This window comes from Carcharhinus amblyrhynchos, chromosome 2, assembly GCF_965287045.1.
Source record: "Carcharhinus amblyrhynchos chromosome 2, sCarAmb.v2.hapA, whole genome shotgun sequence".
Classification (NCBI taxonomy): Eukaryota; Metazoa; Chordata; class Chondrichthyes; order Carcharhiniformes; family Carcharhinidae; genus Carcharhinus; species Carcharhinus amblyrhynchos.
In genome coordinates, this window is record NC_137325.1 from 91379151 (window position 1) to 91392763 (window position 13613).

At 40.7% G+C, this 13613-nt stretch overlaps 1 protein-coding gene across 2 annotated transcripts in view; it reads right to left on the reverse strand.

Annotated features, from left to right (window-relative positions):
• Nucleotides 1-13613, reverse strand: part of LOC145356485 (adenylate cyclase type 1-like) — a 242107-nt gene that overhangs the window by 88829 nt on the left and 139665 nt on the right. For both annotated transcript variants that reach the window (XM_080209223.1, XM_080209218.1), the window contains one exon: nucleotides 7570-7711. In XM_080209223.1, the coding sequence (XP_080065349.1) occupies nucleotides 7570-7711 (142 nt within the window). The remainder of the gene's footprint in view (nucleotides 1-7569; nucleotides 7712-13613) is intronic.

Here is a 13613-nt window from a genome sequence, read left to right on the forward strand (position 1 = left end):
CAACCAATCCTCTATCCACGCTAACACCCTACCCCCAACTCCCTGTCCCCTGACCTTCTGCAATAACCTCCTGTGAGGTACCTTGTCAAACGCCTTCTGAAAATCCAGAAAGACCACATCCACCGGCTCTCCTCTATCCACCGCGTCAAGCCTTCCCCTATTGAATTCTCTACTTGAGCTGTGCCAAGAGATTCAGTGTGCTGTGACATCTCCCATTAGGTTAGAGGGAAAATTGTAAGTGAATATCATGTTTAAATGGTCTCCATCAGAATACCCCCCAGCTCCTCCCAGGATTCTGTGGACCACTAGGTTTCAAGGGGTCTACTAAAAATAAGGTTGTGGCTTACACTGCCCTCTGCCTTATCACTGACTGGCAATGATGCCCTTTGTACCCATATTTATAGTGGGAGAGCAGAGTTGTGGATTAACAATGCAATCAATAAAGATTAAGAATGAGGAGTGCAGAAGTTGGAAGAATGGACCTGCAATTTTTAGTTCATATACTAGCTCATGCAGGCTGAGCCTGGATTGTCCACAGATCTGCTGAATTACATCTGGTGATTTGCATGAATAATTATGGCCTTTCATCATGACTGAGGTTGATGCGAAGTCTGCACAGTCAATTTGTCCATCATAGACATAAGATGCATTCACATTAATCCAGGTATTGTCTTCAGCTGAGAGGTGAATACATAGGAAGAGTTACGGAGCCTGGAGTGTACAACATGAGCCAGAAATAAAAGAATGTAATTTCTGTCTGAAGTGCTGAATAGCACAGATATCTGTGAATGAATGACACTGAAAGCAGGGGAGGGTCCATGTCAGGCTGACTTTAACACTGGAGCACATGTTGTGTGTTGTTGTATCACTCTTAACTATTGTTACGAAATGTAATGTAAGCAACAACAACTTATATTTATAGTGCACTTTTAACATGATACAAGATTTCAAGGTGCTTGGCAGCAGCATTATAAATATCACATTTCAGCTGAGGCAGTTGAAGACAGGACCTGCGATGTTGGAGATATTAAAGTGAGGGAATGCTTGAGAAGCCAGAATTAGAGAAACACAATGGGGGCGAATTTTCTGTCCACCACGGGAATTGAAGCAGGCAAGGGACCATGGAAAGGTCCATTGACCTCTGGCAGGGTTTTCTGGTCATGTTCAAGTCCAGAAAATCCCATCCAATATATCAGAGGATTATGGAGAAGATTACAGAAATAGAGAGGGCCGAGGCCATGGAGGGACTGGAAAATTTGGATGAGAATTTTAAAATGAAGACATTGCTGACTGGGAGTGTAAGCAGTGTAAGTCAGTGAGCACAGGGATGATCAGGCAACAGGACTTGCTGAGAGTTAAGAGGGCAGCAAAGTTTTTGATGACTTCAAATTTACAGAGTGCAGAATGTGGGAGACCAGCCAGGAATCAAATCCAGAGGTACCCAAAGTATGAATGAGGTTTTGTGTGGCACATAAGCTAAGACAGGAGTGAAGGGTAGTGTTCCGTCACTGAAAATCAGCGGTCTTCAAGATGAACTGAATAAATACTTAAAGGAATTGCAATAGAAGCTGAATTTATTTCCTTGCTAGCATCTTCTTATACTGTGGCAGGGCTGTCCATCGGATGAGTTTTAATTGTTGGGTGCAAACCATCCAATGATTAGAAGTTTTTGAAAAACCCTTGCGGAACTTTTATATTTCTTCCTAACTTTTAAAATATGATGCTGAATATTTATTAATATAATTGTGGACTTCACCATTTATGTCAAATTCTGTATAGGTTTAGAAACACACAGCTCTTTATGGGATATTTTATTTTAATGGCAAATTACTTGGAGCATTTTTCTGCCCTGCTGCAAGCTAAGAGATTTCCTGGTGATAATGCACTCAAATTTTTCTGCAGTTTGTCCAATGAATACCGTGGTGCCCCCACTTCTGGATCTGAGTAAATTCAGTTGGTACTAAATGAAACAAAGGGCTGGGTTTTCTGGCCCTTTCCACCAGCAAAATCTTCCAATCCCATTGACGACAACGCCCAGCGGCGGGACAGGCGAGCTATGCAGACGTTGCAGACATCAACAGGACTGTGAAATCCTCTTGGTGACCAATGGTGAGCTGCTTCCGCCATTGGTAATTATGTTTTGGGAGACTAGAAAATCCCACCCAAAAGCCCTTGGGCCTTTCCACCAGATTATGATAATTATAGATGAGGTAGACCACACTTAATTCAATCAATCAGTTTCACATTTTGTAAATAAAATAACAATCACTAGCACTTTCTCAAGGACAATTAGGGATGGGAAATAAATGTTGGTCTTACTAGCATTGCCCACATTGTACCATTGAAAAAAAAGTATAATATATGCCATTTATCTTTATATATGTCATATATATTTTATATCAACTTCCTTGTGTTGCAGGAGCTCTGTAGATTTTGTATTCCATCGGAGTGAGTGGGGTAAAGGGGAGAGGTGGGGGGTGGGCTTCAGAAGCAAAGCCCAGCTCATCCCCAGCTTCACAAAATAAAAGTGTAAATTGAACAGGCTGACCGCATAGGAGGTAGAAGAGTACAGATGAGATAAAAGCCATTTATAGATTCAGTTACCCATCTTCTGCTTATCATGTGACATAATTTCACATACTCCAAACACTCCAAATGTTCTTATTTGAAATTTTTTGATTAGTTTTAAATAGAACATCGCTAAGGGAAGATTTACCTCTTGTGCTAATGGAAAGAAAATCGGGCTGGTAATTTTACAGCCATATGATTCGATTGGTCCAACTTTGTGATATTTATTGTGTCCAATCACCAACTGTGCCTGAATGCAAACACGTGGAATTCTGCCCCCTTTAAGAAACTGATTCATTAGTGGTCAATAAACAGGCTTAATTTTGATGCAAAACAAAGGAAGATTAGATTTTTACCTGCTAAACAATGAACCTTGATCCCTGAGTGATTGATTTAAAAGATACTGGGGTGGGCAGTGGGGAAGGACTTTCTACCTCCATTGTCAGTGGCTGGGAATGACAGCAGATGAGCAGAGAATCAAGGGTGAGTCCCAAAATGAGAGAAAATACTTACTTCAAATTGCATTTTTGAAAGTGTACATTCACATATTTGATTTCAAAAACCATTATACTTCTTGTTTGCACATCACTGGTGTGAACAATGGATTAATGTACCCAGGCTTTGTGGCATAATTGGATTTGTGCTGACAACAATGCAAGATGAAGAGTTGATGGAGCTTGTTTGGTTGGCAAGATGGAAAAAGAGGCAGGAAATCATGTCAGCTGGGCTTGTTCTTCTGCAAGGTCAATTTGCTAAACTGGAACTTTGAAAAATCACCTCTAACCTGAACAAACAGGATTTGGAGATCTGAATTTTGGTAGCAGGTAAATATTGATATGACCTATTTGAAAATATTTTGAAATACGGCATGTAATCACAATATTTTTCTATCGGATGGGGAAAACATTGGTTCATGTAGCCTATCCTTCCAAGCATTCATTTAATGGTTCAGGAAGTAATTATCCTCCAACATCTTTCTCAACTTAAATTCCTCCTTCTTAAAGCCTGTTATTTTGTGTTTTATCAAGCCCACTGGTAATTTATCCTACAATTCCCTCTTACTAAAAACAAAAGTTGCCTCAATTTTCTCTAATTTCTTTGACATCTAGGGCACAATCTTACAAGCCATTCATGCCTTGCTCCTGCAGCAGGAGGTCAGAGAATTTGGCACCCAGTCAAATGTCTGTTCACTGTAGTGGGATGGGAAAATCCTGTCAGTATGAACAGTGGTAACATTCTGGCCTTAATGTTGAAAGTGCTTTTCTTAGCCTCTGAATCCTATGCCTGACAGATCATTTCTGGATCCAAGTTTTTTCAATCCATAACAACCTAGAAATGTTCATCAAGATCTCTAAAGAGACAACCTTACTGAGAAACTCAGCCCTTTAATTCAGTAATCATCCTTGTATCCTGCTTATAGTATTCCAACAATATTCTACAGATGGAATTCTCCAGACTCACCTGCAGCTGGGTTTATCCAGTACTGCTGCTGGGAACGGAGATTTGACAGAACAGGGTGTGCGAGACTGAAGAATTTTGGCCTATATCTTTCTCGTATCCTGGAATATGATACTCTAGATGTGACCTTACCAATACCAGGTACAGGTTCAACATGGCAAGTGAAACACATAATACGTCTTTAACACCTTTCATGTGCTTTTGAATTTATGATGGATGATATAAGGCCTTTCCACCATTCACAAGACATAAATTGGGAGTGTGATTAAATAATCTGTTTCCCTGGCTGAATGCAATTGCAACAACACTCAAGAAGCTTGATACCATACAGGACAAAGCAACTTGCTTGATTGGTGCCCATATACCATGTTAAAGATTCACTCTCTCCACCACTAACACATCCCGACTGCAGAATGTTTCAGTTATAAGATGCACTGCAGCAATGCACCAAGGTTTCTTGGATAGCATCTCCCAAACCTGCAACCTCTACCACCTAGCAGGACAAGGGCAGCAGGTGCAAGAGAACATGACCATTAGTAAGTTGTACAGCAAATAACGCACCATGCTGACTTGGAAGCATACTACTGTTCTTTCATCGTCAATCAGTTAAATTCCTGGAACTTCCTTCTTAAAATTGTGGAAGTACCTTGAACACATGGACTGTAGTGCTTCACAAAGGCAGCACACCAACACCGTCAAGGACAATTAAAGGGGTGCAATAAATGCTGACCTTGCTATATTCTGTGAATGAAGTGAAAAAGAGTTTTTGTGTGGTGACAATCCTATCATAGAACAGAGATTAATAGGAAGGAAAAATGGTTTCTGAAGCTTTTGAGCCAATATTCCACTAAATTGTTTTGCAAAGATACTACAATTTGAAATGAAGTGTCCTTGGCAAAGTAACCTGTATAGCTTTGCTTCAAACCCCATATTAAGATGCATTGTGGATTTTCTCCTTGCATAGTAAAGACATTGTGGATGTCCACCTGATTTCGGCATTGTATTGATTTACATAATTTTTTATAGGTGAAAGCTTCTGAATGCTGAGGAAAACAATCACTCTCTCTTTGTAAAATTGCAGACATTATCAGCAAATGTACAAATGTTGATCAGTGGTGCACAGGGGATGCCACGTGACTGATAAAATTGGATTGACAACTTACATTTATATGGTAAAGCATCCCAAGGCATTTTCACAGGTACATTATCAAATAAAATTTGAAATTGAATCACATGAGATATTCAGACGGGTGACAATAAGCTTGGTCTTATATATAGGCTTTAAAGGAAGATGCTAAAGGAAGCGATGGAGTTAGAGAGACGAAAGAATTAGGGAGCGAATTCCAGAGCGTCGGGTCTAGGTGGATGACTGCAGCCTCCCAACTAGTGCTCTATGTTACTGCTGTAGCTAATACAATATTATAGTAGAAGGAGGAATTGTGTAATCTCAGTAATGCAATGATGAATGGAACACTGGCTGTTATAAGATATAGATATGATCGCTATCTTGAAACTTATAATGTCATAGGCCAGGATTTTGCGGCCTCGCCCAGGTGGGACATGCCATGGGGGATGCTGCATGCCAATAAAATGTCTATTGACTTTCGAAGGGACTAAAGGATCCCAGCAGCGGACGGGACCAGAAAATCCCAGCATTAGAAATTAATCAATATGGCTTCTACTGAAGTTGCTGTGCGGCTGCAGATTTTGTTCCAGAAGTTGTTATAAATCTGAGAATTCATTTTCCCTCACATGCCATTCCCCGCTGAAGTCAGATGAGTGACATATTCAAAGAATCTCTCAGTGCAGAAAGAGGTCATTCAATCCATTGAGCCTGCACTGATTTTCTGACAGTACCCAACCCCCTGCCCTATCCCTGTAACCCTGTGTGTATTTACTATGGCTAATCCATCTAACCTACACATCTTTGGACTCTATGGGGAAATTTACCATGGCTAGTCCATCTAACGTGCGCATCTTTTGAAATTAAGGGCAACTTAGCACAGCCAATCCACCTAACCCGCAATCTTTGGACTGTGGAAGGAAACCAGAGCACACAATGGAAACCCAGTCAGAAATGGGAAGAACATACAAAGTCCACACAGACAGACAGTGACCCAAGGCTGGAATTGAATCTGGGTCCCTGGCACTGCGGTAGCAGTGCTAACTGCTGTGCTATAATATCCTATTGTCCCAGACCTCCTAGGCTTGGGACATCATTTCATTCTTTTGCTGTTCTTCCTCCGCATTGATAACGTTATGCTGCTGCGCTCACCAAAGAACTCTTTCAAGAAACATTTCTGCACTTCCCACCAGGGAATATTTTTTCTTTCTCTCTATGCTTGAATGACAGATTTTAAATGGAAAAAAATTAACTCAGCTTTGAAGCAAATTAAACCCTGGGCAAATTTACATGGTCCATGTTAAGTGCTAAATAACAAGTAGGTAGCAAAGAAATACTCAATTAACACCATTAAAATACGGCATTAACTAATTCTAATTGCAATAAAACCGCTTACCATAGTAATAATGCGTATTTGGGGCCTAATGCACAAAACAAATTATACTCTCCAGTGAAAAATATTCCAAATTAACACCATTTCTGAGTTTATAAAAACTGAATGAAAATCACAGGTACAAATAGCACTAATCCTCTTGGAAAAGTATTTTAAATCTTTGTCAAACCCAACTTCAGTGCTTTCTGTATTATGAGAATGTAACATTATATTACAATGCAACAATGGAATCTGTTGGCAAGTTCCCCACGGAAACATTTTTTACAACTGTAGATATTATTTCAAATCTCTGCTTTCTGAATTAAGTTACTTCCTGGCCCTTGAATCCAAAGAGACTTTCATATCCTTTAACTACACTGAAGTAAATCCAATGTCTGAAACAAAATAATTGCACAACTGGTATTTAAAGTTTCTAAAAATATTTCTATTTATTAGATTGAATAGAATGAAGTCCCCTGTTTTAATAACTTATCTGGTGTGCCCTTAAGAGAACACTGGTGGGCAATCAAAAATCAGCCCAAGATCTTTTTTTCTGGATACACCCAGGAGCTGCCCAAAAACAACACTGGACCGTGGGCAGTCTATTCAAAGCACACCTCTTCCCCTACCCACACCCAATACCATTACCACAGACTACTTTCCCTGCACCACCCTATTCCCACATCCAGCTAGCCTCCCTGCTCTCCCACAAATGGTGATTTGCCACAGCCACTTGCTTGACGTTTGCAACGCAGCGGCAACATGGTAATAAGGACCAAGCCTCAAACAGGCTCAGGCCTCATGCCAACACTAACAAGGAAAGGGTTTGGTTGCTTCATTGGCTGTGTGCCCATTTTGAGCAGGAATTAAATATCAGCCCCTGCAAAAGTGTTATGGAAAACAGGTTGAAACTATAACCAATTTAGTTATTCTTGTAATTCAACACAATTCAGCAAATGGAATCTGAGGCTTATCTTGACATTTCAATGTAATATTTCTGTAGGCTTAAATCTTAACTGTGAATCCAGAGATCAGTTTTTTGACTCACTTTCCTTCGATGAGAGGGCACGATGAAGAAGGTTTCAATGTTATGCTTTTTAAGGAAACTGTTTCTCTCGTGCCCATATCCTGCTTCAACTTCATAATCTCCATTCAGGCACTCCAAGGTGGTCTTTGTTATATGAACCTTTCTAAAACCAAAGTGAAGACATTAAACAAAAGTAACACTACAGCCAATCACTGAATTGATTATGAACATAAACAAGCATGATGTCTTCACCAGGGAGTTATGAAGGCCCCTAATTATTACAGTCAAGTACTTAGAGATTTATAGAACCTCTTGATATTTAACTCAAACATTTACAAGTACTCAACAACAGCAACAAAGCCTTCTAGAAATGTTGGATTTTGTTCAGGTTTTATTTCTTTTAAAAAAAACTACAAATAGAGAAATGTCAAAAATATCAAAGCATTCTGGAAAAAAAACTATGGCATTCTAGATAAACACATGAAATATTGAGAAACTATGGCTTTAATGTGTAGCTCAAGGCTGTTATTGTCAAAATGATGGATAATAGATCTAGTGAATACTATTTACTAATTTGTCACCATCTATTACACATTTATTTAGGATTGTGCACGGAAGACATGAAACAAAACATTACAAATATATTTATAATTTTGATAAACATGTTGTTACAATGGAAATTAAATGGCTAATTTCTGTCATCCTTAATCGAGTATCCATCTCTGTGCCATTTTATTCCTCCCCTGACAACTGTCTTGTCGGCCATCTTGTCTTTTATCCACTCACACCTCATCTGGCATCCTATTTCTTCGCTGACAACCTGCATTTTTCATGGACTGGTTGTTAATTTGTTGAAGGAGAAACTTAGCAAAGGGAAAGGTGTGCTTGTATAATAACAGGCGTAAAAATGTAGCTGAGTGAGCACTAGGAAGTTACAATACTGTTGCCTCCCCACCACATGAAGATCCTTTTCCCATTCAAACTTTCTTCACCAGATCCACAAATACATTTGGAAATCAGCAATTAGAACTGGATGGGATTTATGAAATATTCCACTGGGGGCACTGATTATCAACTCAGTCAACGCCATACCCTCACCCACATTGGTCTTGGATTTGCCTGTAAGGTATGTCATTGAGGTAGCTTGGCGGAATTAGGATATCAGAAGTGGTGGTTCTTCACATGATTCCATTCGTTACAGGTGTTTGCATTATTCTCTGGTATGCAATTGATGTTGAGACTTCCACATGTAAAATTCTGCCCTATCTCTCCAACATGTGTCTCTGCCACCCCATCTCACCCACCTGCTTGAGGCCTAGATGCATACATACACACAGTGAACTTTCAATATTAAATGAACACTTAGAAGAAGAGGCAAATGCAATTAGCCACGGCAGAAAGGAAAGATAAAGGCCTGAATTTATGGCCGTTCATGCCAGTCGGAGTTTCCCATTCCGTTGCAACGAATGGAAATTTTGCTGAGTGCCAAATTCTCCGACCTTGCTGCAGCGGAAGTAAACGGCCAGTAAAATTGTGTCCAAAATGTTTGGAGAAGAAGTTGCCCTGAGACATTCAGGGACATTACTCAATCATCAACATACTCTCCTGTCTGGGAAATTATATCAGATATGATGGGGAGAGAGGAACAAGTAACTGCAGGATAGGAAAATAACACAAAGAAAAGTCACATTTTAAAACTGCAAAGTATCTTGTACACTTGAGTGCAGCAGGATTTTTGTAATTATACATGTCTATTATGACAAATTGTCACATTCCATCATTCAATATAAGTTATTCAACATTTTATGTCTAAAGTTTCATTACTTTATAAATGCTGTATACACAGTAATTTAGTGAAAGAAAGGTTGAGACACCCATAACTCATTTTCATGCAAGGCATCCAAACATATGACTGATTAATTTATCCACACACAAAACAAATTCTACATTTTACTAAGATCAGCAGATTCTACAGAATTGCTTCTTTCCAGTATTGACATGCTAATAAACAATAGCCCAGAACTTATGAGGAATGGAATCATCATTGGATTGCTGCTCCTCTCAAAGTATTCTCCCAACTTAATACTGCTCCGCATTTCCTCAGAGACCTTCTGAACACAGGCTGTTTACAGAAATGCAGAGTGGGGCGCAACACCACTCAGAGAGCTGCATCAAAGTGGAGTAGAGTCTGGGAGCCATGCTCTTTTTTCACAGCATTAGCTGCCATAAGGCAAGTTTAAATGTGCAGTCTAAATCTGAATGAATGAACGGGTGAATGGATGAATGAGTGAATAGGTTAGGGTGGTAGGGTAGGTAGATGAAGTGAATATTTTTGTGTGGTAGCGATTCAATGAGGTTTGGGGATTGTCTCGTCTCCTCAGAGCATGCTGCTTGAGTCCATAGTCTTTTTAACTATAACTGTTTATTTACAGCATGATTACATGTTTGAACCTCTGCAACAAAGACAGAGCTGCTCCTCTTCCAGATTTCCCTTAATACTGTCATGTTATCTGACATTATTATTACATTAGCATCATGTAAGCTTCCTTGTTAACCCTTTGCTTTTCAGTAAGTGGATACATGGGTAGGTGTGGTGAGCTAGTAGTTGGTGGGTCAGTGCTGTAGCTATACAAGAGTGAGACTAGGTTTTAATGCAACACTTCCTGGCCAGCTATTCAGACAAGTATTCAGACAAATTGCCCCAAGTTTCCAATTCTATTTCAGGGTCAGAGACAGAGACATTCTCAGAGGGTCCCTGCGGTAGGAGAATTATCCAGTGGATAATTCAAGAATTCCTGACATGCTCCTCAGTCATACATGCTGTTTTTGATGATCAGGAGACCGGAAGATTTGGAACTATATTACCAACTATCACTGTGCATGTTCCTGACTCTGATACATTATTCTCTCATTGCTTTCAAATACTCAATATTTGATCACAGTTGATCTTTCTGGCTTCTGTTTAAGTGACTTTTTTTAGCAAGAGGAAATAAAGTTAGTTCATTCACCAGTGAACGGGAAGGAAAAAAAGTCCTTGGATTCGTATATAATAGTCACAGTTTATAACTGCGCATTGACCATCAGCCTTTGAAAATAAGGTTTGAATCTAGGTGAGGCTGTCGGAATGCAAGACTCCTCTTTCTGTTGGGATACTGGGGCTGGATTTTCCTAACTGGGGAGGCACAGCCCACATGCAGAATTCCTGCCTTCATTTTCACCAGCTTGGAAAACAGGGAGGGTCACAATTTGACACAAATCTGGAGCAATGTCAGGGCTGTCACATTAATGATTAAAGCAATCATTTTGCTAATCTGAGGGCATTGTGCGGGTTCTGAAAGCTGGTGTGAGCTATGCGAGCTCAGTGCATTTAGGAACGCAGTGGGAGCCCATTCAGAAGTGCAGGAATACTTTTGAAAATTTTTCATTTAAGAAAATCTCTGGACTACCTTGAGCAGAAGAGCCCAAGGAATGGGCCTGAGTTTGCACCAGGGAGGATGGAGGAGGCAGATTCGTTGTTCATCCATCGTCATCGATGAGGACCTCGACACCATTAGTCATTTTGAGGCTGGTTGCGGTGTGTCCAAAGATAACTGATCAGGCCAATTCGGGCACAGAATGTCCTGGCACGTATTGGACAGACTTGTGTAGACACTGTAGTTGTTGCACTGGTGGCTCTGGACTTGCATAGCATGCGCTTAAGTTGTGGTTCGGCAATACACCTTGCTTCGTGAGGCAGGTATGTGGCCCCTGAACACACAGAGCCTTGGCATGAGTCTCAGCCCAAAGGGGCATTAGTCCATTCAGCCAGGTTTTGTCATTTATCCTCCAAGCAAGGAAGTCACCCATTGACCATAGGTGCAGCTCCCTCACACCCACAGGCCTTTCAGGCAGAGCAGCTGCACCTGTGGCCTCAGGTCCCTTGAGCAATAGTCCCCAGGCAGCAGGGGATATAATTTCAGCAGTCAACATCAAGGAGTAGTAGGAACTGAGAATACCGAGCACCATGTAAACCACGAGAGGGTTACCTACCTGGAGACATCTGAACACTAGGACTGTCCAAGGAGATAGTGACCAACCTATGTTCCCTCTTGAATGAGTACTTGACATCTAGAACCTCCCAACAACAGGCCCTGCTGGCAGCACTGAAGGCCACCCTATCAACCTCTTTTCTTTCAAGCTCTGATGCTGACTGACCTCTGCGGAGTATTGCTGTTGATTGCGAACTGCTGCATCCGTGCTGTTACAGATATCTGATTCACAAGGGTGGCTGACTTCATCACTTCCCAGTTTTTTGAGGAAATTGCTTCGAAGTCCACTGAGGGATCCTCAAGACAGCCCCAGCTGTAGTTAGAATGAGAGCCATCTCCAAACTCATATTATTTAAATCAATATTGGTATTCAGTTTATTGACAACTTGAAGAATAGTGTAATTTTGAATCAGACATAAGAACGAGGAGCAGGAGTAGGCCATCTGGCCCCTTTGAATCTGCTCTGCCACTCAATAAGATCATGCTGATCTTTTTGTGGATTCAGCTCCACTTACCTACTCACTTACCATAACCCTTAATTCCTTTACTGTTCAAAAATCTATCTAACTTTGCCTTAAAAACATTAAATGAGTTGGCCTCAACTGCTTCACTGGGCAGGGAATTCCCACAGATATCCAACCCTTTGGGTGAAGAAGTTCCTCCTCAACTCAGTCCTAAATTTGCTCCCCCTTATTTTGAGACCATGCTCCGTAGTTCTAGTTTCACCCGCCAGTGAAAACAACCTCCCTGCTTCTACCTTACCGATTCCCATCATAATTTTATATGTTTCTATAAGATCTCCCCTCATTCTTCTGAATTCCGATGAGTATAGCCCCAGTCTACTCAGTCTCTCCTCATAAGCTAACCTTCTCAACTCCAAAATCAACCCAGTGAATCTCCTCTGCACCCCCTCCAATGCCAGTATATCCTTTCTCAAGTGAGGTTTAATTCAGACTGACAGTTGCTGCAATTGCTGTACAGTGTGCTCCAACCAATGGATTCTAATTGCATGCTTCTATGACCATCACATGTAGGCGTTGTGTGGTACAGTGGGTAGTGTTCCTGCCTCTGAGCCAGAAACTTTAGGTTGAAGTCCCACCTCCTGATCTAATGGTCAAAGTAAGTATGTTCACAATGCACCCAGGCTGATTATCAACTTGTGAATCCAACACACATGAAGGGACATGGTGGCATGTCACTGAATTAGTAATCCAGAGGTCCCGTTAATGATCCTGCCAACATGGGTTCAAAGCCTCTTATGGACGCTGGGGAATTTAAATTAATAAAATCTGGAATGGAAAGCTGAGTTTTAGGAATGGTTATCATGAAACTAACAATGATCATTGTAAAACCTTTTTGGATGATACCTTTACCTTTACTAAATGCACCAACTGGGTTTAGGTCAACTATGCTAAAGTTTTAAAAAATACTCTGTGGGGGAAGAAATGTGTCACCCTGATCTGATTTAGTAGGTATTGACTCCAGATCTGCAGTTATGTGATTGACATTTGACGGCCTCTGAAATGGCCTAAGAAGCCATTCAGAGGTGGGCAAATGCTGATCTTGCCAGCGATACCCACATCCTGTGAAAGAGTTTAAAGAACACTGCTTGTAGCCAGTGACAGCAGGCAAGGTTCCCGGTTAGTTGTATAATGGAAAGAAAGTTGAAGTCTCTACCACTGTCCATTGTTCCAGAGAAACTGATAGTCTGCAAGTGACCAGTGACACACCACCACCATTATCATCACTTTTTACACTTAGAGAACATAATAAAATGAACCACTTAAATTGTACTAATTCTTTTTCGCAGTAGGAATTGTGCATTTGAATGAGAAAATTGCAGATGTTGTTCCAATATTTAAAAAGGGAGGGACTGAGAAACCATCTAACTACAGACATATGAGTGCACCATCTATTGCTGTGATGCTCCTAGAATCTAGCATCAGGGACAGAGTTACTGAACAGGTGGACAGGAATGAACTGATAAAAAGCAGTCAGCGTGGATTTGTGAACAATAGGTCATGTCTTACTAACCTA